This window comes from Taudactylus pleione, unplaced genomic scaffold (assembly GCF_031769625.1).
Source record: "Taudactylus pleione unplaced genomic scaffold, aTauple2 ptg000019l, whole genome shotgun sequence".
In the NCBI taxonomy this organism is placed as follows: Eukaryota; Metazoa; Chordata; class Amphibia; order Anura; family Myobatrachidae; genus Taudactylus; species Taudactylus pleione.
In genome coordinates this window covers 39,615,153-39,638,758 of record NW_028284421.1, presented here as the reverse complement: position 1 = coordinate 39,638,758, position 23,606 = coordinate 39,615,153, and the positions used below count along the sequence as shown (strand labels likewise).

At 47.7% G+C, this 23,606-nt stretch overlaps 1 protein-coding gene across 1 annotated transcript in view; it reads left to right on the top strand.

Moving 5' to 3' along the window:
- Window positions 1–23,606, top strand: part of MIOX (myo-inositol oxygenase) — a 72,150-nt gene that overhangs the window by 5,716 nt on the left and 42,828 nt on the right. The window contains exon 3 of the mRNA XM_088444440.1: window positions 2,327–2,407. Coding sequence (XP_088300566.1) covers window positions 2,327–2,407 — 81 coding nt within the window. The remainder of the gene's footprint in view (window positions 1–2,326; window positions 2,408–23,606) is intronic.

Below are 23,606 nucleotides of genomic sequence, written 5' to 3'. Positions count from 1 at the left end.
ACTCCGGTCTGAGACTCCGCCCCTCCTCTGAGAAGCCCCTCCCCTTTCACTCCTCTACCCTCTGCATGTGCTTCTCCTCTTGTCTAGTCTCCCCACCCTATCCTCTCCTCTACCCTGCCTGTGTTCTGTCTCTCTCAACTCCCCTGGAGCTCCGCAGCCTGCAGAGAGAGCAAGCAGATGACTTCCTGCTCAGGTAAGTATATGGGGAGGTGTGGGGGGCATATTGATGCAGTCTGGGGGTGGGTGTATTAATGCTATCTAGGGGCAATGTTAATATTAATGGGATGGGTGTGTAATAATATGGGGGGTATATTACAGCTATCTGGGTAGTGGGTGAGAGTGTAGTAATATTATAGGGGGTATATTACAGGTAACTGGGTAGTGGGTGAGAGTGTAGTAATATTATAGGGGGTATATTACAGGTATCTGGATAGTGGGTGGGGGTGTGTGTAGTATAATATTAGAGAGGCATATTACTGCTATCTGGGTGGGGGTGTAGTAATATTATAGGGGTATATTACTGCTATCTGGGTAGTACGTGGGGGTGTAGTAATATTATAGGGGGTTTATTACTACTATCTGGGAGGTGGATGGGAGTGTAATAATATTATAGGGGGTATATTACTGCTATCTGGGTGGTGGATGGGGGTGTAATAATATTATAGGGGGTATATTACTGCTATCTGGGTGGTGGGGTGGGGGTGTAGTAATAATGCACCTGATTCAGAGGTGGATGGATCTGCAGTAGCAGCTGCAACAAATATATTTATGCTAATGCCCACAAGCACAAATACATCAATGTGCGTACAAAGACGCACCACCGATCAAACATCGTTTTTTTCCCTGTAAATGACTTTGGTTTTTCTGCCAATAGCCAATCACCCCCCGCTCCCCTCCCCCCGGCACAGCCTCCACCGATAGCACCAAATTGTCTAGTTATGGCTCTGGACACAGCACTGTACTTACCTTAAGCCCCAGTCCTGCGCCCACTGCAATCCGACAGCTCCTCAAGCTCGGCACTATGGGAGAGACTTCATGACGTCTCTCCCTACACACACTGTAGGAACTGGAAGGCAGAGCTCAGGAGAGAGCCCCAGCCTCTGGCTGCAGGGAAGGAGCCGCCACTAGTAACAAAATCTCAGCAGGTGCCTGGCAAATGGAGAAGACGGCGGTGCCTCTCCAGCACGACTCATCCCTGCATTGCAGAGCCCGCTTACCGCATCGCGCCAACACTGTTTTTAAAGTGACTTTTTACTTTGGAACATTGCACCTAGAAATGTACTTCTCCACTGAAATACAGTTGGAAGGGACAAAGTGTGTCCCATTTAAAGATTTGGCCAAGACTTTGAGTTATTCCCTTTCAGTAGCGCATGCAGGGGGGGTTCTGACTACCCAGAAACCACCCTGACAGAGGGGAGAGCAAGCACCACCATGTTATTAAGCCCCGCTCCCTCGCGCAAAATGCAGCGATTCGCTGGTCAATGGGGAGGCTGAGCCAATATGATGCAATAGAATTAGAACAGCATCATTTGGGTCCACCCCCTCCCAATTGACCCACGAATTGCGGCATTTTTCCGCAAGTGGGTGGGGTTTATTGACATGGTACCTGCGGCATGGTAAGTGTGTGTACATGTGTGTGTGTGTGTGTGATGTATGTGTGATATAATGTGTGTGTGTGTAATGTATGTGTGACATATATGTGTGTGTGTGTGTGTGTGTGTGTGTGTGTGTGTGTGTGTGTGTGTGTGTGTGTGTGTGTGTGTGTGTGTGTGTGTGTGTGTGTGTGTGTGTGTGTAATATATATATTTGATGCTGCTCCTCTGCAGTTTTGCCTTTCATAAATTAACTATGCAAGGAGAAATACAGGGCAACAAATCTGGTAAGAAACAATAAATCACAAAAGAAAAAAAAGATACAGGAAGGATAAAAGGTGGTATATTGTGTCAGGTGTTTCTTTATTGAAAGGGTGGGAGGTTTACAGTAGAAGGACATAGATCTTGTCTTAGTGGACCTTGGAGCACTACAATCCCTAAGATTATAATGTACTTTTTTTTGCATTGTAAATACTTCTCAATAAATATTAACTTAGAAAGTATAGAGTATAGGATTAGATATAAGAATTGCATCTAACAGGGAGATTAGAGGTAATGTTGGTAAAATGGAAAAAGAAGACAATTGGCATGTACATTCTATCAACATATGAAGTTTTGGTGAACTGACCTACACATATTGAGTTGAGGTTAGACTATAAGAGATAAAGTGGTTGAGAGGGCTAAAATTGTGGATACATATTGTGCATATTGTAATTTCAATCCACTTGTCCTAGGATGGCCCTCTGGTGGACAGAGTGAAATTGACCTACAGTCTTATGCATACCTACCAAACGGTGGAGTTTGTGAAAGAAAAGGTGAGATCAACCTCATGCTAACCACAAATACATGAATATACATGAATATATACAAAGTGTAGGGTTTATTTCATCACAAACAAACCATTAAGAAAACCATCAGCCTATTCCGAACCACTGTCTACGGGTTGAATTCAGGGCCCCATTTAACATCCGTCCTAAATACCAGTGGCATATTTCGTTTAGTATTGCAGTGATACAAATGAATATGTCACTGGTATTCATTATTACTTACACCGCTGGCGAGGTCCAGCGTAAGTCCTCCTCATCGGCGGAGTCCTACATTCACCTGCTGGCAGCCTATCGCTGCCAGTGACAGGCTACTCTGTCATGCGCATGCAGGACGGTCAGTCAGGCTGCGCATGTGCATGACTGATTACCCTACTGGGGATCCAGCAGTACCTGGAAGGCTTCACTGAGGCCGGAAAACTGCTGCCGTGTTCCCATTGCCGGCAATGGGGACCTCATCTCTCTCGCCTTCTAAAGATGGGGAGAACGATGCAGTGGCAAACAGCAGTAATCTTAGATTACAGCTATTTGTTACATAAAGTATGACATAACCCCTTTAGCAAATGCTAAATGGTGCCCTCAGTTCTTGCGAAAAGGCTGCCGCAATGTTCAGCTGTGCACGTCCAGAAGAATTACAATAGCCTAACCTCTCTCATTTTCCTACACTGCAATCTGGGGCGCAATGAAGAATTGGTGATGGTGGCTGGTTTTCCAACTGTCCCAATGACAGGGATGGGTATGGGATGCCGGCGCTCGGGATCCTGCCAATCAAAATCCCGACACCGTCATCACTACAGGGTTAGGATACCAACACCTGTCGGTAGGTATCCTAATTCTCCCCCTCTCCCTAACCTAACCCTCCTTCCCTGGTGCCTGAACCTAACCTCCCCCTCCCTATGGGCAACATCTCCACTTCTAAAAACCCACCTAAAGTCTGAGTACAGTATTATCTAATAACAGGATGTTCTTCTGAGGACCAGACATCATTTAAGAAGAATATTTATTATTAGGGGTTAACTTTCTGAAGACCAATTGACCTTTTCTGTATCACACAAACAGTTGAATGACATGGAAGTAGTAATTTATTAACTTAGGTATATGAAGTTCAACATAGCATAAACACTATTAAACGATCATTTGTAATGACCTGATCAATAAATGTGACACCTTCTCCTCCACGACACAAACAGAAAATATTATCACGCACCTTAAGTTGTCTTAGGACATGAAACTTGTAGCACATATCTCTGAATTGCTGCCATCACAAATTGTGGGGTCCGATACTGACAAAATAGGCAGCCCCCCGTGTTTCTTTAACTCCAACTCCGCAGTGTCTCTGAAGCTCCAGCTAGCCCCCTTTTGTCTCTTCAGTCAGCATAATTTCTGTCTCTCTAGCTAATACCCCTTCCGTCTCCCCAGCCAGCACCACTTCTGTCTCTCTAGCCAGTACTCCTTCTGTCTCTCCAGCCAGCACTCACATCCAGCTGCCTGCAGCCCACAGATATTTACTTTCTTTTGTGTCTTCTGGCTGCTCCTCTTTGCTCTGCGGCCGGCTCCTCAGTCAGTGGTGCGTAGTTCGTGATGTCATGACGTCAAGCGCGCCTTAGCTCAATTTTCAAAAACAAACTTTATTGTACTGCACAATCTTTATATGGACCCCACAGTAATGGATAGAATAGATCCATCTATAAGCGAAGGTTGCACCACTGCTTCCATGACCTCCAGGAATCTGCCACTGTGCAGCTCCCCAGGTATCGGCGGTAGGAGCCACTGGTCGACCCCCCCCTCTGTCCGGGCCCTGGACTCCAGTTCCAGCAGTCCCCCCCCCATGATGGCGGCCCTGAGACTCTGCATCATTCATAGTGCTAAAAATCTCCCCAGGTATCACAGTGTGAAATTAAAGTACAAAAAAGAGATCTGGATCAGTTACAAATGGATGGCACACCTAAAATTAGCAACAGATTTTACATTTTTATTAAATAATAATAATAAGGCCTGGTAATAACACAACCACATTCTATTTGCATTTCTTCCTTTTTTTGCTTAATTTGAATTCTCCAGTTTTCTATGAATACACAGCTTCTTTGACCCCTACATTTGTATTATTGCCTAGAACAATAAGTCGACGTCTGTGCTGCCTTTAGGCCTGATTCAAAGGTGCACGCAGTTCATGCACGTCTGCGATTTCTTACGGACTTGCAAGTGTGTGAAAATATGCAAATGTCAGCATGAAGACTGAGCAAACCCGCAACGCCCACTTTACATATCTGGGCAATGCTCAACTGTGCTGGTGGATCCCATCACTTCACCGTTAGCGCACCATCGGTCACAACGTAGACTCCTACAGTAGCCCCTGCCTGGCGCACAGCCTCCCTTGTAACTTTCTCAAATATGGCCACTGTGGCTACGGTTCTGCGAAAGAGAACACAGCCGCATGCCGAAAGTCGGCCATGAGACTCCCTTAACACTCCCATTCCACCTCCACTTTTTGCATTTACTTTAGGTCACCTCCCAGTCTCCACTCAGAAATGCCCGTAGATCACAGATGCCATCTCAAGTAATAGCAATGTTGTACGCAAATGGTTTGCGCGTGCACAGTAAGGGTTTTCTAGACTTTTTGCTCATGCGCAGTACCAAAAAAAATGGCTCAACTGCTTAAACATCGGTACTGCATACAGATCTGAATCAGACCCTTTATTTCAAGCATAATATATTTTAATTAAGTGATTTTGAATTATATTTATTTTTTCTTTACTGATCAAATAAGTGACTGATCTGGGATTTGTATGCATAATCTCTAGACTAGAGTTTGCTGACTATTGTGCATAAAACAAATAACATCCAGTGAGTCTCAGTTCTGTATTGGTGAAAATGCCTTTGTTAATTATAGAAGTCAGAAGAGGATAGCCTGACTGGTTAAAGTTGACAGGAAGATGATAGTACTGTAATTGAAATAACCATGTGTTACCATAGGCACAGGAACGGAGGGGGCGACTCGATCCCCCCTAAAACATTTGAGAGGCGCAAGTCAATGTACTGGGTTGCAGGATAATCCCCTTTCCGACTGCTCCACCTCCTCCCTCCACACAAAAGTTTTGCAGCACTGCTGCGCGCTGGCGAGGGGGGCACAGTGAGCCCCCTCAGCCTGGTGCATAACCAGCGGGGGGGCGCGATCGGCATGATCGCTACCCCCAATGACATCGGAGACTGCTGTGGCTGCTTCTTAGCAGACGCGGGCAGTCACCCAGTGCAGCCCAGCACACAGCAGCGTGTGCTGGTCTGCTGTGCTGTCAGAGTGGGGGGAGCGGTGCCGGGCCCCTCCAGCAGGCCTGGGCCCGGGTATTTAGTACCCGCTCCCCCCCCTCTCAGTGCCCCTGGCCACAGGTGAAATGCTATGCCCGCAAGCTACTCCCCTTGTTTTCATCATGCTCGGGGCATGCCCACTGCTCCTGGAGCTGATGGATATGCCCCCAGATCCTCTCTCCAGTAAATAAACACAGCATGTGAATAAGTAAATAAGTATTTTCTTACCTATTTGATTTCTCTGCAACAAGGAACCTCTGAAGAAATTGATCCTCCCTGGACAGGCAGTGTCTTCAGTCAGTATTCACTATTCATACAGGAGATCACATGGTCCGGAAGCTGTCTGTTAGCGTAGGAATAAAGCCAATGTCATCAACATGCAACAGAGGTTCTCGCCAGTACCATCCTCCTGTATCACGACAGCACCATCCCCCTGTCACTCTCCAATACCATCCGCCTTGGTATCTCCAATATATCCCGCTGTCCAGATCCAGTTCCTCTTTGCCCCCAAGGCCATCTCCTTTTTGCCCCAGCAGCACCATCTCCTCTGTGACCCCAGTGTCAATCCTCTCCCCAAATCACAGCATCCTCCCACAGCACAGCAAAACCCTCTCCCTTCACAGCACTCCTCACAGCTCCCTTCAGCACAGCCCTTCACACCACAGCCCCCCTCATCACTCTTCCCTTCATAGCACAGTCCTTCACAGCTCAGCCTTCTCAGTACAGCCCTTCACACCACAGCCCCCCTCAGCACAGTCAGGATGCAGTCAGGAAGCCGACGGTCGAAATGCTGACCGCCGGCTTCCCTACTGTGCAATCCCGACAGTGGACTAATGATAAGTGTCGAATCCTGATGCCTATCATTATCCCTAGGCCGGGAGCCCGATGCCCGATGCCCAGCATACCGAACGAAGGTAAGCGAGGGGGAGGGTTAGGTTAGGGCCTCCTGGGGGGACTTAGGGTTAGGCTAATAGAAGGGGGGTTAGGGTTAGGCACCCCCGGTGGGGAGGTTAGGGTTAGGCATCCCCCCGGGAGGCTTAGTGTCAGGGTTCAGCCTAGGATCGGCCTCTCTCACCTCCTTGCCGGCTTCTCCTGACTTCCCTGCGGTCAGACGTCTGGTGCAGTGATGGATGTGAGGCTGAGTATTCTGCCTTGGGTGCTTTTTGCAAGCTTTCATGGTCGGCTGTGTGTGCTGGGGATCGGAGTTCCCATCATGGGCGCCGCCATGACAGTTCCTCTCATGTGACAGTACTCCTAACCTATGGTAGCATGATTTCAGTCAGCTGATGCTGTGCTCCAGTAATCTGCTACCTGGGTATAAATCCGCCTCCAGAACTCCAGGAAGTTGCTGTTCAACTTCGTTATTCCAAGTGCCTGTGTTACTCCCACTGTTGCTCTCTGCTAAATCCTTCAGCGTGTTGCTTCAGCCTGCTCACAGTTTCCTGTATTAGCTTCCATGCTAAACCTTACTCTGAGACTTTAGCTTTCTCACAGTCCTTCGGTGTTTCATGTCCCTTCCCTGTGTGTCTTTGTATATGTGCTGCTAATTCTATTGCAGCTTTCCTGCGGCTATTACCCGTTATCACTGAAGTGTCAGATTACCTGCTGGTATTAATTAGCTCACAGCTGGACCCCCCAACACATGTCTGTGTCAATCTGCTCTGTGTCTTGTCAGTGCAAATCTGCACTTGCAGTTAGCACTCTCCCAGTGTATGCCTATCTTCTCTATATGTCTTGTCTGTGCAATCTGCACCTGCATATATAATTATTCCCAGTATTTTGCCTTTGCCCAGTACCAACATTTCTAGCTCTCCCAGTATTTGGCCTTTGTCCAGTACCACATTTCTAGCATTCCCAATATATTCATTGAGTCCACTCTACTCTTGTATGTGCAATCCCCAGTATATGTTTGTGTTTTCCTGCATATTTAGCAAACTCCAGTACCTGCCTGTGTCCACATCTCCCTGAGCTGCTGAGCTAGTCAGCTCCTGGATTTCTTAGTGATTCTTAGTACATTCTCAGTAATCTCAAGCAAGCCGGTGATCAGGATTTCTAACTGTGTTCCAGTGTATCTCCAGTGTTCTAGTAATAACTTAACGTAATATAGTTTCCGGTCTTCTGCCATTCCCAAGTACCTGTCCAGAGGGCCGCGACCTGCCCACTTGGTGCAGTGGAAAACCAAATCCCAATTGGAGGGGTCACTGGAGAAAACCACCAAGTGAGTTAGACTCCGCGCCTCTGGGCAGGTCTAGCCAAACCTGGGTTCGGCCGCAAATAGGAGACCTAGCCACAGTCACTCCAATAGTCACCTGAACCCCCCGGCTCACCGTCCTCCACAGAGGTCACTTTCACCAGATTGTGACAGTTTGAAAAGCCTAATATGCAAGCCGCCGGGTTCCAGGTTGAAGCAGGTTTTCAGGATTTACTCTTTCGTGTGTCTGCACAGGAGACAGCTTTGCAATCCGTCAGACAGCAGCTGCAAGAACTCTCTAGTCAAATGATGGTTATTCATTCAGTTCTAGCTGCTTTGCCCCCAGACACACCACAAGTTCTGCCAGTGAATTCTCCACAGTTTCGTTCCGAAGTTTCAATTACCCCTACAGATGAAAAATTTTCTGTGCAAGCTAGTGAACCTCTCAAGTGTCCTCTGGTTCCCCAATTTCCTGATATTCGTGACCCTGAACCTTTCAAGAGTTTCTGCTGGCTTCTAGAACAACTACAAAATCTCCGTCCCAAAATTTTTCAAGTTATTTCCAAGCTTTCTAGTGCTACTCCTGACTTGACTAACAGCTTTTCCAAGCAAACTAAAGTAAAGCATCAAAGTTACCTGCGCCCTAAACTTACTGAGGTTGAACGTCAGCGACGCCGGGAACTGCATCTGTGTTTATATTGCGGTTATGACGATCACTTTCTTAAGGACTGTACTCTGTGCCCACTGAGAAGTGGTGACAAGTGTGTGACTCCTAATGTCAATTCTCCCCATCATCCATCAGTGATTCCCGATTCTTCAGTTACAGATAAGGAGGTGATGTCCACTAAGCAAAAGAAAGTTCAAGTTTTCGATTGGGGCCCTGCTACAAGATGCTTCAACCCTCGTCTAAGAAATATTGGGAGGATATTTCAACCCTCTAAAGTCAGGGACACTACTCATTCCACTTCTACTGGTCACGGCCCGGATTCCATTTCCATCAGCCCCAGCCCAGATTCTGCCTGTTCCGGTCCCAGTCCGGATTCTGCTTTTCCCAATACGGGACTCCAGTCAGTAGCCCCAGGAGGGGTCTCAACTTCCTTACCCCAGCAGGGGGTCTCAAGTCTCACACCCCAGCAGGGGGTCTCAAGTCTCGCACCCCAAGAGGGGGTCTCAAGTTCCATGCCCCAGAAGGGGGCCTTCATTTCAAGTTTCATGCCCCAGGAGGGGGTTTCAAATCTCTCACCCCAGAAGGGGGTTACAAGTGTTGTACCCCAAGAGGGGGCTTTCATTTCAAGTTTCACGCCCCAGGGAGGGGTCTTCGTTTCGAGTTTCATGCCCCAGGAGGGGGCCTTAGTTTCAAGTTACACACCTCAAGAGGAGGCCTTCGTTTCGAGTTTCACGCCCCAGAAGGAGGCCTTCGTTTCAAGTGTTATACCCCAGGAGCGGACCGTAATTTCAAGTGTTACTCCCCAAGAAAGGGTCTCAAGTTTCATACCTCAAGAGGGGGTTCTGAGCCACTCACCCCAGGAGGAAGTCTGTGTTCTTGCATCCCAAAAGGGGGTTTCATATTGCGTACCCCGAAAGGTAAAGCCAAGTCAGCTTCACCAGAAGGGGGTTTTAGGTCCCATACTCCAACAGGGAGTGTCAAGTTCTGTACTCCAGGAGGGGGCCTTGAGTCTCTCACCCCAAAAGAAGGTTTCAAATCTTGTTTCCCAGGAAGGGGCCTCAAATGCTATCCCCCAGGAGGGTGTTTCTAGTGTTATACCCCAAGAAGGGATTTCAAGTGTCACGCCCCAAGAGGAAATCCTCATTTCAAGTTCTTTACTCCAGGAGGGGGTTTCAAGCCTCTTACCCAGAGAGAGGGTTCCTAGTGTCCTTCCCCTAGAGGGGACTTCAAGTGTCTCACCCCAGGATGGGGTTCCCAGTGTAATACCCTAGGAGGGGATTTCCAGTGTTACGTTTTAAGAGAAAGTTCTTGTTTCAAGTTCTTCACCCCAGGATGGGGTTCCCAGTGTTGTGCCCCAAGGGGGAATTTCAAGTGTTATTCTCCAAGATGGGACCTCAAGTGTCTCACCCCAGGATGGGATTCCAAGTGTTATACCTCAAGATGGGATTCCCAGTGTTATACCCCAGAAGGGGATTTCAAGTGCCTCATCCCAAGATGGGATTCCCAGTGTTAAACCCCAGGAGGGGATTTCAAGTGCCTCATCCCAAGATGGGGTTCCCAGTGTTATACCCCAGGAGGGGAATTCAAGTGCCTCATCCCAAGATGGGGTTCCCAGTGTTATACCCCAGGAGGGGATTTCAAGTGCCTCATCCCAAGATGGGATTCCCAGTGTTAAACCCCAAGAGGGGATTTCAAGTGCCTCATCCCAAGATGGGGTTCCCAGTGTTATACCCCAGGAGGGGAATTCAAGTGTCTTATCCCAGTATGGGGTTCCCAGTGTAATGCCCCAAGATGGGGTTCGTGGTGTTATTCCCCTGGAGGAGACTTCAAGTGTCTCACTCCAGGATGGGGTTCCCAGTGTCATTCCCCAGGAGGGGATTTCGAGTAGTATACTTCAAAGACCAACTTCCGCTAATTTGTCCATCCCAGTTATAAATTCTTCTGTTCCTATGTTCAGGGGATCTTCACAAGCCTCACGCTCTTTTGAATCGGAGTCTAGCGTTTTTGAACAGACTTCCCAGGAGATTGATAACCACTTGAAAAATTTGACTTTTGTGATCTCAGAGGTCCCTGGGCTTCTGGGGAATAAAGGACTCAAGTCTCCAGTTGAGGCAGTTGGAGGTAGAGTTGTGGAAAATCTTAGTAAAGAAACCAATGACCTCATCATGAGCCCCAACGGTGATAAATCTAAATGGAAAGTGGCAGAAAATCTTGGTGTCAAGGTCATCGACGAGGACCAATTGTTTGAATTAATGTATTCTTCGTCCAATGACGTAGTAGGTACTGACCATATAATCCCTGAGAATAACAAATTTTTAAATTCTGGTGCAGATAAAGAACATCAATTAATGCCAATTACATCTCCTGTTTATCAATCGATGGATCTCCAGTATAGTTCCATGTCCACTCCTAACTGTGTTTTGTCCATTCCAGTATGCTCAACTAAAGTGTCTGAGGTATCTTCAATTCCAAAAGAGAAAAGCCCTAAATCAAAGACCAAAGAAATTTCATGCTCACAACCAGTTCTCCTACCTTCCTCTGTGGATAAAACCAGTTCTTCAACTAAAGAACTTATCTCTGAGCAAAATTTTTTGGGAACAGATAATTGCCTGAAGGACTTGTCTTTTGTGATCTCGGGAGTCTTAGAATCTGTTGAGAATAATGAAGCCAAATCTTTAATAGAAACTTATGGAGGCAAAGTTTTTCAGAAACTCAGCAGTAAAATCAATTATCTTATTTTGGGCCGTGATGGTGGGAGATCCAGGCGAGCAAAAGCAAAAGATTTGGGGGTCAAAGTCATTAATGAGGATACATTTTTTGAATTGGTGGACATTTATTTCAGCAAACAGTTACTTCTTGAACAAGCCTTCTTATGTAGTATTCCAGTACTTCCAGTCTCTAAAAACGGATACGAAAGTTGGGTGGATATCTGAAAAGTTATTTTTTCTAGTCTGCTGGAACCCAGTTCTTATTGTGTCTTCAAGCAAGATTTTTTTTGTTGTTGATGTTTTCAAGTCGGATTTTCGAGTTTCCTGTGTTTTTCAAGCCTATTTTTTGTGTCTTTCTGAGGAGTTCCAGTTGAGCCTTTATGGGTGTTCAGTGCCCACCCTAAAAGGAGGGGGTACTGTCAGGGTTCAGCCTAGGATCGGCCTCTCTCACCTCCTTGCCAGCTTCCCCTGACTTCCTTGCGGTCAGACATCTGGTGCAGTGATGGATGTATTCTGCCTTAGGTGCTTTTTGCGAGCTTCCATGGTCGGCTGTGTGTGCTGGGGATCGGAGTTCCCATCATGGGTGCCGCCATGACAGTTCCTCTTATGTGACAGTACTCCTAACCTATGGTAGCATGATTTCAGTCAGCTGATGCTGTGCTCCAGTAATCTGCTACCCCTGGGTATAAATCCGCCTCCAGAACTCCAGGAAGTTGCTGTTCAACTTCGTTATTCCAAGTGCCTGTGTTACTCCCACTGTTGCTCTCTGCTAAATCCTTCAGCGTGTTGCTTCAGCCTGCTCACAGTTTCCCAGTTTCCTGTATTAGCTTCCATGCTAAACCTTACTCTGAGACTTTAGCTTTCTCACAGTCCATCAGTGTTTCATGTCCCTTCCCTGTGTGTCTTTGTATATGTGCTGCTAATTCTATTGCAGCTTTCCTGTGGCTATTACCCTGTATCACTGAAGTGTCAGATTACCTGCTGGTATTAATTAGCTCACAGCTGGACCCCCCAACACATGTCTGTGTCAATCTGCTCTGTGTCTTGTCAGTGCAAATCTGCACTGCACTAGGCATACACTCTCCCAGTGTATGCCTATCTTCTCTATATGTCTTGTCTGTGCAATCTGCACCTGCATATATAATTATTCCCAGTAGTTTGCCTTTGCCCAGTACCAGCATTTCTAGCTCTCCCAGTATTTGGCCTTTGTCCAGTACCACATTTCTAGCATTCCCAATATATTCATTGAGTCCACTCTACTCTTGTATGTGCAATCCCCAGTATATGTTTGTGTTTTCCTGCATATTTAGCAAACTCCAGTACCTGCCTGTGTCCACATCTCCCTGAGCTGCTGAGCTAGTCAGCTCCTGGATTTCTTAGTGATTCTTAGTACATTCTCAGTAATCTCATGCAAGCCAGTGATCAGGATTTCTAACTGTGTTCCAGTGTATCTCCAGTGTTCTAGTAATAACTTAACGTAATATAGTTTCCGGTCTTCTGCCATTCCCAGGTACCTGTCCAGAGGGCCACGACCTGCTCACTTGGTGCAGCGGAAAACCAAATCCCAATTGGAGGGGTCACTGTAAAAAACCACCAAGTGAGTTAGACTCCGCGCCCCTGGGCAGGTCTAGCCAAACCTGGGTTCGGCCACAAATAGGAGACCTAGCCACAGTCACTCCGATAGTCACCTGAACCCCCCGGCTCCACAGAGGATCACTTTCACCAGATTGTGACACTTAGGTTTAGGCTGCGGGGACAAGGGGGTTAGGTTTAGGCACTTCCAGGGGTGGGGAGGGGTGGGTGTTAGGGTTAGGCACTAGGGGGGAAGGTTAGGGTAAGGCACCCCTAAGGGAAGGTTAGGGTTAGGGGGGAGAGGGTTGGTTATACTTACCTTAATTACCTGTCGGGATCTTCACTGCTGCCGGTCTTCCATCTTCCGTGTCCCCCACAGACAGATCATATCCCCCTAGTTCAGCAGAATCCCTCTCCCCACACACGGATCATCTCCCTCTAGTTCAGCAGATCCCCCCTCCCCCACAGATCACCTCCCCCTATTTCAGCAGAACCCCCCTCCCCACAGACAGATCATCTCCCCCTAGTTCAGCAGAATCCCTCTCCCCCACAGACAGATCATCTCCCCCTAGTTCAGCAGAATCCCTCTCCCCCACAGACAGATCATCTCCCCCTAGTTCAGTAGAATTCCTTTCCCCCACAGACAGATCATCTCCTGACAGGCAGCCGGGCTGCCTGTGTATAACACACACAGTTCGTACAGGAACCAGGTGACGCGAATAGGGGGCGGGGCCTCAATTGAAAAGCGGCCCCACAAGCGATTGGCCCACCAGGATTTTTCCCGCAGAGAGTAATGGCCAATCCGCCCCTGCCAGTACACCTTTTATAAAATCAGGCCAGGCATGTGCACTATGGGCCTCATTCAGAGACGGATGCAATGCTGAAGTTTTTGCAAATGGAAATTTTTTCTGCTGAGCATGCATGTAAGTCACACTGCGCATGTGCCGCGATGGTCTTGTGATGGCTGTCGCAGTGAGGATTTATTTGCAGAGTGATTGACAGGCAGGTACCATTTTTCAGCTGTAATGGGGGTATTGAAAAAGATTCTAATCGAAACGCATTGGATATGGGGATATGTACTGCTTGGAGAACTGAATATTTTGGATTCCTTACATACTGGAGATATTTATGTGGCTATATGACTAATCTGTACAGCTATATTTAAGCCACTTATAAGATCTGTACCACAGTTATTTGGAGACCATTATTTGGGACTTGTTTTACTTGGATTTTTTAGAACTTTGTTCTAATTTTTATGTTTTACCTACTATATGGAGTAAATCATATTTTACCACAAATTAATATCATGAAGATCAAGTACGAGTTATTGAAGATCAATTAATTATGAAAGTTACCTTTATGTGAAAGATCAACATTTCTATTTTGTGCGTAGGGTACACATTATATTCAAGACATATTCTGTGTGTAAAGATAACTTTATGTGTATATAACTACACCTTTCAAAGTGAGTAGGATACGTTGCTGGATGGTCCACACCGGGTGTTGTTAATCACGCTGTGGGTGTCAAATATTGGGGGTTCCTGTGGTCAGCCGTCATTCTGCTGCCAGCTGCTGGGGAAAGAGGAGGGGGCATGTGTGCTTTCTCTTAATACACCCCTGCACGTAATTTATATTTATGGTCATGCTGGGGCAGTGATTTTGATAAAGGCTGTCCCACCCATGACTTTGCTCCAATAGAAGCTAATTCACTGATACCTTAAACAACTGCTTCTGCATAATTTTAACTTAATAAATAGGTCACCCGATCTGGCATGTCTTGTTAGCTGTATAATACTCTGAACAGTTCCAACCCGCTTATAGGGGTATATTTACTAAATTGCAGGTTTTTACAAGTGGAGTTGTTGTTCATCCTAACTGTGTGGCGTTTGTATATTCTCCCTGTGCTTGCGTGGGTTTTCTCAGGGTGCTACGGTTTCCTCCAACAGTCCAAAAATATACTGGTAGGCTAATTGGCTGCCATCAAAATTAACCCTAGTGTGTATGTGTGTGTGCATGTGGTATGGAATATAGATTGTATGCTCCCCTGGGGCAAGGACTAATGTGAATGGTAAAATATTCTCTGTAAAAGCGCTGTGGAATATGTGTGTGTTATATAAATAACTGGTAATAATAATAGCAACCAATCAGATTCTAGCTATTATCTTCTAGAAGGTGCTAGATGAATGATAAGTAGAATCTGAATGGTCGCTATGGACAACATCTCCACTTCTAAAAACCCGCACTTTAGTAAATATCTCTGTGCAGTATACTGTTCTGTAATCACCTAAAGTCTGAGTACAGTATTATCTAATAGCAGGATGTTCTTCTAAAGACCAGAGATTTAAGAAGAGTATTTATTATTAGGGGTTAAGGGGAAGATTTAATAAAGCTTGGAGAGAGAGAAAATTGGAGATAAATAGCACCAACCAATCAGCTTCTAACTGTCACTTTACAGGCTGTGTTTGAAAAATGACAGTTAGGCGCTGATTGGTTTGTGCTATTTATCTCCAATTTTATCTCCCTCCAAGCTTTATTAAATTCCCCCCTAACTTTCTGAAAACCAATTGACCTTTTCTGCATCACACAAACAGTTGAATGACATGGAAGTAGTAATTTATTAACTTTAGTATATGAAGTTCAACATAGCAGAAACACCTTTAAACGATCATTTGTAATGACCTGATCAATAAATAACTATGAGACACCTTCTCCTCCACAACACAGACAGAAAATATTATCACACACTTTAAGTTGCCTTAGGGGAGAGGAACCTTGTAGCACAGGACTCTGCAGGGCTGCCATCAGAAAATGTGGGGCCCAATACTGAACAAATAGGCAGCCCATGTGTTTCTTTAACTCCATCTCCACAGGGTCTCTGCAGCTCCAGCTAGCACCCTTTTGTATCACCAGCCAGCACCCCTTCTGTCTCCACAGCCATCACTCCTTCTGTCTCCCCAGCCAGCACCCCTACTGTCTCCCCAGTCAGCACCCCTTCTGTCTCCACAGCCAGCACCCCTTCTGCCTCCCCAGCCAGCACCCCTTCTGTCTCCACAGCCAGCACCCCTTCTGTCTCCACAGCTAGCACTCCTTCTGCCTCCCCAGCCAGCACCCCTTCTGTCTCCACAGCCAGCACCCCTTCTGTCTATCCAACCAGCACACCTTCTGTCTCCCCAGCCAGCACCCCATCTGTCTCCCCAGCCAGCACTCCTTCTGTCTGCCCAGCCAGCACCCCTTCTGTCTCCCCAGCCAGCACCCCATGTCTCCCCAGCCAGCACCCCTTCTGTCTATCCAGCCAGCACCCCTTCTGTCTCCACAGCCAGCACCCCTTCTGTCTCCCCAGCCAGCACCCCTTCTGTCTCCACAGCCAGCACCCCTTCTGTCTCCACAGCCAGCACACCTTCTGTCTCCACAGCCAGCACCCCTTCGATCTCCCCAGCCAGCACCCCTTCTGTCTCCCCAGCCAGCACCCCTTCTGTCTCCCCAGCCAGCACCCTTTCTGTCTATGCAGCCAGCACCCCTTCTGTCTCCCCGCCCAGCACCCCTTCTGTCTCCACAACCAGCACCCCTTCTGTCTCCTCAGCCAGCACACCTACTGTCTCCCCAGCCAGCACCCCTTCTTTCTCCACAGCCAGCACACCTTCTGTCTCCCCAGCCAGCACCCCTTCTGTCTATCCAGCCAGCACCCCTTCTGTCTCCTCAGCCAGCACACCTTCTGTCTCCTCAGCCAGCACCCCATCTTTCTCCACAGCCAGCACACCTTCTGTCTCCACAGCCAGCACCCCTTCTGTTTATCCAGCCAGCACCCCTTCTGTCTCCTCAGCCAGCACACCTTCTGTCTCCTCAGCCAGCACCCCTGTTTCCCCAGCCAGCACCCCTTCTGTCTCCTCAGCCAGCACCCCTTCTGCCTCCCCAGCCAGCACCCCTTCTGTCTCCCCAGCCAGCACCCCTTCTCTCCCCAGCCAGCACCCCTTGTGTCTCTCCAGCCAGCACCCCTTCTGTCTCCCCAGCCAGCACCCCTTGTGTCTCTCCAGCCAGCACCCCTTCTGTCTATACAGCCAGCACACCTTCTCTGTTTCCAATCAGATCCCCTTCTGCAGGTCCAGATTAAGGCTTGTGGGGGCCCTGTGGCAACTAAATTGCGGGGGCCCCACCAAACCACACAAAGCATAGCCCCCCTCACTGCCGCCACATGGAGCCTACCCCTTTACCCCCTCCCCCCCAATTACTTACCTTCTGGCTTTGTGTTGTGAATGAAGTAGCACAGTCAGCAATGCTGCATAGAGCACAGAGTGGCTCCTGAGGCCCGACATCATTGATCGGCGTCACGGACATGATGTGTCACCTGATGCTGATGAGGGGACTCGGGAGCCTCTCTGCTGCTGCATTCAGAATACTGGAGACCTGCTTCTCGGTGTGTCACACCAACCCTGTGTGAGCAGGGGCATATATAGGATTTTCTAGGTTGGGGGTGTTATATATATACGTGTGTGTTAAACACACACATATATAGAATATATATGTAGCAAATGTATATATTATATATATCATACACACTAACACACACATATGCAGTATACACATACTGCATGTGTATACTGCATAAGGTGCCTATACACGTAGCGATATTTTAAATGATTGCCCTATTCCGACACATCGTGCCGACAAATCGTGTGAAATATGCCCAAATTGTGAGTGTCCACTCACGATCACGATGCCGATGCGCATCCCCACAGGTCGTACATTGCATTTTCAGATCTGCCATGCTGTAGGGCAGATTTTCCAATCTCAGTCACGATACACTGGAATAGTTAGGAGGCATGATAGATCGTTTGTCACATTGGACAGTTTTTAACACCAAATCGTGCCCACGACTGCCGGGGAACTGCTGGGGAGAGTTCAAGGGGAAATCGGACACAATGGCAGATCGTGAGCACATCGCCAAGTGTGTAGGCACCTTAACACATACACAGTATACACACATACATGCACATATATACACACTAAATCATACACAGTATATACACACCAAAGGTGCATACACATGGTCAGACTTTATAGGACGATATAAATGATATTGTTTATCAATATATCATTCATATTGTCAATTTTTTGACCCCTTCCAACCCCCAAACGATGCACGATGCGCGGGCATGGATGGTCGATAACGATAACGACCATCGCCCGTGTATGGAGTCCAACATGGTCGATAGCGACCAGGTTACTATAGGGACCTGCAATCATTGATTGCGGGTCGTTATAGTTATTTGGGGGTTGGTGGTGTGCTGGATGATCAATATCAATCATCCAGCACATGCAGGACGATCAGACAACGATATCGTTATCGATGTCTGATCTGACCGTGTGTATGCACCATAACACATACTTTATATACAATAACACATATATAAATACACACTAACACATACATACCCAATAAATTAGTACACATACACTTACATTTTAATGCAGCAGCACCAGGATGATAATCACGAGCACCTCACCTCATTAGGCCCCGTATTGGCTCCACCCCCACTTCAGCCGGCAGAGGGCAGTGATGGGTGCCCAGGGGCTGGCTGGCAACTTTTAGCCTGGGGGGCAAATGCATGCAGGTGGCCCTGGCAGAGAAGTAGCGTGAAGCCATGGTGCCCGGAGCATGTGCGTGCTACGGCGCCCCCCCCCTCAAGTGTTCCAGGGAGGTGGCGGGTCCATATGGAATTAATGTAAAGTAAAAATAAAGATTAAGGGCAGCCCCTTGTAGTGGTGCCCATATGCAGTGCCCCAGGAGAGTTCCCCCTTATGCAGGCCTCCAGTAGTGCCCCCAGTAGTGCACCTAATACAATGCCTCCAGTAGTGGTCCCCCCTGTGCAGTGCCCCTTGTGCCCCCAGTTGTAAGCCTGTTATATAGTGCCCCCAGTAGTGGTCCCCCCTGTGCAGTGCCCCTTGTGCCCCCAGTAGTAAGCCTGTTATATAGTGCCCCCAGTAGTGGTCCCCCCTGTGCAGTGCCCCTTGTGCCCCCAGTAGTAAGCCTGTTATATAGTGCCCCCAGTAGTGGTCCCCCCTGTGCAGTGCCCCTTGTGCCCCCAGTAGTAAGCCCCTTATGCAGTGCCCCCAGTAGTAGTCTCCCCTTGTAGTGCTCCCAGTAGTGGTCTCCCCCTTGTAGTGCCCCCAGTAGTAGTCCCGCCCCTTGTAGTGCCCCCAGTAGTAGTCCCCCCCTTGTAGTGCCCCCCGCAGTAGTCCCCCCCTTGTTGTGCCCCCAGTAGTAGTCCTCCTTGTAGTGCCCAGTAGTGGTCTGCCCCTTGTAGTGCCCCCAGTAGTGCTCTCACCCTTTTAGTGCCCCCAGTAGTGCTCTCCCCCTTTTAGTGCCCCCAGTAGTGCTCTCACCCTTTTAGTGCCCCCAGTAGTGCTCTCCCCCTTGTAGTGCCACACGTAATGACAAAAAAAAAAACCATTTACCTGAATCCCCGCTCCCGCCGCCGCCATCCGCTCCTCCATTTGTCCTCCCGGGCCGCTCTGCATTATGGGAGAGACGTCATGACATCTCTCCCATTACCCACTGCAGGAGCCGGAAGATGGAGCGGCTCCTGCAGTGGGCGCAGCGGCAGTCAGTGAGAGTCTGACAGACTCTCATTGGCTGCCACTCAAAACAAACACACAGCTGCCGGCGCCGGCGGCTGTGTGTTTGTCAGTCACTGTGTAGCGCTGACCGAACTCCATCCGGTCAGCGCTACACGCGCGGTGCAGCCTTTGTCACAGAGACACAGACTGCCCGCGGCCCGCATGGCACTGCGGCCCGGGGGGCACATGGCACCCTGCCCCCCAGCCCAGCCTGCCACCGTCATGCCCCTTTGTGTGTGGGGGCCCCGGATGACTGCCCCTGTCACCACCCCTTAATCCAGCCCTACCCTTCTGTCTCTTCAACCAGCACCCTGTCTCTTCAGCCAGCACTCACATCCAGCCCCATGCAGCCCACAGATATCTACTTTCTTTTGTATTTTCTGGCTGCTCCTCTTTGCTCTGCGGCCGGCTCCTCAGTGAGTGGTGCGTTGTGCATGGTCAAGATGTCACACAGGTCTTGTCTCAATTTAAAAAACAAACTTTATTGTACTGCACAAACTTTATATGGACCTCACAGTAATGGATAGAATAGATCCATCTATAAACGCTGCCTGCACCACTGCTTCCATGACCTCCAGAAGTCCACCACTGTGCAGCTCTCAAGGTATCGGTTGTAGGAGCCAGTGGTGGATCCCCCTCTCTGTCCAGGGCCTGGAATCCAGTTCCAGCAGACCTCCCCATGATGGCGGCCCTGGGACTCTGCATCATTCATAGTGCTAAAAATCTCCCCAGGTATCACAGTGTGAAATTAAAGTACAAAAAAAGAGATTTGGATCAGTTACAAATGGATGGCACACCCAAAATTAGCAACAGATTTTACATTTTTATTAAATAATAATAATAAGGCCTGGTAATAACACTACCACATTCTGTTTGCATTTCTTCCTTTTTTTGCTTAATTTGAATTCTCCAGTTTTCTATGAATACACAGCTTCTTTGACCCCTACATTTGTATTATTGCCTAGAACAATAAGTCAACATTGGTACTGCCTTTAGGCCTGATTCAGAGGAGCACGCAGTTCATGCACGCCTGCAATTTCTTACGGACTCGCAACTGTGCGAAAATATGCAAATATAAGCATGAACACTCCTCTTGTGTTATTCTGAGCAACAGACTGAGCAAACCCTGCAACGCCCACTTTACATATCTGAGCAATGCTCAGCTGTGCTGGTGGATCCCATCACTTCACTGTTAATGCACCATCGGTCACAACGTGGACTCCTACAGTAGCCCCTGCCTGGCGCACAGCCTCCCTTGCAACTTTCTTAAAATATAGCCCATGGATCACAGATGCCATCTCAAGTAATAGCAATGTTGTATGCAAATGGTTTACACGTGCACAGTAAGGGTTTTCTAGACTTTTTGCACATGCGCAGTAGCAAAAACATGCCTCAACTGCATAAACATCTGTAGTGCATGCAGATCTGAATCAGACACTTTATTTTAAGCATAATATATGTTAATTAAGTGATTTTGAATTATATTTCTTTTTTCTTTACTGATCAAATAAGTGACTGATCTGGGATTTTTATGCATAATCGCTAGACTGTAGTTTGCCGACAATTGTGCATAAAACAAACAACATCCAGTGAGTCTCAGTTCTGTATTTGTAACACCCTAATTACTCAGTTTCAGCTTAGTAATGTCTTTGAGGGTAATTTACCACTTTACGTGAATCTCTCTCTCAGGAACACTTCTGTAGCTGCTTCTCTTGTTCGTTAATAGAAACGTAACCAGACAGTTACTCAGTATCTCACGCCAATATGTACCAAACAAATGGAATTTTTATTAACAGTTGTACAGTGACAATACAAACACTGTAAATCATAATTCTAACAATTTTATTTCCCTCAATATATTACAAGGGTAAATTACATACAGCAACAATGCAATGTTAATGAATGACACGAGAACAGGTAGTATTTTATTTTACTGGAACTGCGTCAACTCCGTGACTGTTTGTCTGTAAAAAAAGCAGGTTAAATCATTACAGTAAATAGATACTAACATATTTTATCTAACTGTCCTATGAACTACAACAGATACACTGGATAAACGATAAAGAAACTTTAAGAGATCAAGTCAATACAATTCACAAATTGCTGGTCAGCACGCTCTGTATATGTGGTGCACAATTGTTGACTTGGCAAACCTAATCTCCTCTGGACAGCGTAGATAACAATAAATATTTTAGCTTATTAAATCCTGTTACTGTATATTCACTGGCGCAGTTTCCTGTCTCTCCTTATAAGCATGTACTATTTAGTGAAGCACGGTTTGATCCTGTCCTGTGCTGGCCACCAGATGGAAGGGATGTGGCAACATTTGTAACATTAGCCTGTAAATATTCCAAAGAGAGCAACCTAGTTGCTGATTGTTTCCATTTATGACAGTTTCTATCCTTTTGTACAGTGGGTGATGCTAATGCTACCTAATGTATAATGAGTACTGTAATATAATTCACTTACAACAGTAGATAAAGCAGTTTTTTACTGCTAAATAAATGATGTTGCTCCTATAAGGATTTGAGGAATCAGTGTAGGGGTACCCTGTATGTAAAGGGCTGCTTCTAATAACGGGGTCACCTGTCAACTTTCACTATCTGAATATGATTGCAGCGTTGAACAGTTATTTTGCTGGTTAAATCAACAAGTTAGCTGAAAGAAGGGTTATAGCTGGACTTTTTAAGTCTGTTGGCTGCTCCTACTGTTTAGCTTTCTTGACTGCGGGGTCGCTACACTGGCGCTATCAGATACAATGATGTGGAGAATCTGTAAGTCCCTTGCATAGTTAGCTATGTGTGCTATTGCAGGCTGTCAGCTGGGTGACACTGCAGTAATGCGGAGCGCTACTTGTGCTAGTTATTGGTTCCAGACCTCTCCAGCAGTGGCGATGACAATCTCTCTCACTAGGGCAATCACTGCCCCTTCCAGCCAGCTCCTCTGTTCAGGTCCCAGCCTCCTTGCTTGGTCGCCGGCCCTGACAGCCTCTTGGCCAGGCAAATCCGCTTCCGCCTTCGGTGCTGCTAAGGACTTGGGGTACCACATATTGGTGAAAATGCCTTTGTTAATTATAGAAGTCAGAAGAGTATAGCCAGACTGGTTCAAGTTGGCAGGAAGATGATAGTACTGTTACTGAAATAACCATGTGTTACCATAGGCACCAGAACGGAGGGAGTCACTCGACCCCTCCTAAAACATTTGAGAGGTGCAAGTCAATGTACTGGGTTGCAGGATAATCCAATTTCTGGCTGCTCCACCTCTACCCTCCACACAGCCCTTTTCTGTCTGCCTCCCCCCCCCCTATACCTAGCTTCGACCCCTTGCAGTATGTGGCTAATAACTGTGGGCTGGCCCAGGGGCATTTCTAATGAGGAGGGGGCCCATGTGCAGTCTCCGTCACGGGTCCCCTCCTCTCACCGTTCGGCAGCCAGCAGCGCTCTGAGCTGTGCGCAGCCAGCACCGGAGTTATAGACTTTGGGCACTAGAGTGTGTCCAGAGTCTATAGCGCATGCACAAGTCACCAGGAAAATGGCCGTGGCGGCAATTTCCCTGTACTGCGCATGCGCAAACGATGGGAAAATGGCCACTGTGGCCATTTTCCAGATGTTTTTACTACGCCGGTCTCCGGGTCTGGCACTAAACTAGCTACAGATAAGAGGTGGTAGGGTACAACTGTGAAGATCCACTACAATACCATCTTCTCTCTATTTTATTCATCTTATTTGTGGTTATGCCTTTAATTTAATTTAAGAACTTTTCTATGGCACCTGCTCAGTGGCGTAACTAGGGGGGGTCGGGCAGGGTGCGTGCCCTGGGCACTGTGGGACCGGCGGCGGGGGGGGCGCCACCAGCCACGGTCTGGCCCGCCCTAGTTGGCCACCAGTGTAGCGCTGACCGCAATGAGTGCGGTCAGCGCTACACATTTACACAGGACCGGCGCTAGGCTTCCAGCACCGGTCCTGTGCTGCACGCCTGAGCCCGTTCCCTCCCCCTGAGTGCTTGCCCAATAGCGCCAGGAGGTGGGCTCAGGCTGTGCATAACACACGCATCGCCGCCAGCGCTGGCGGCGATGCGTGTGTTAGACAGCAGCCAATGAGAGTCAGATAGACTCTCATTGACTGCTGCAGCACC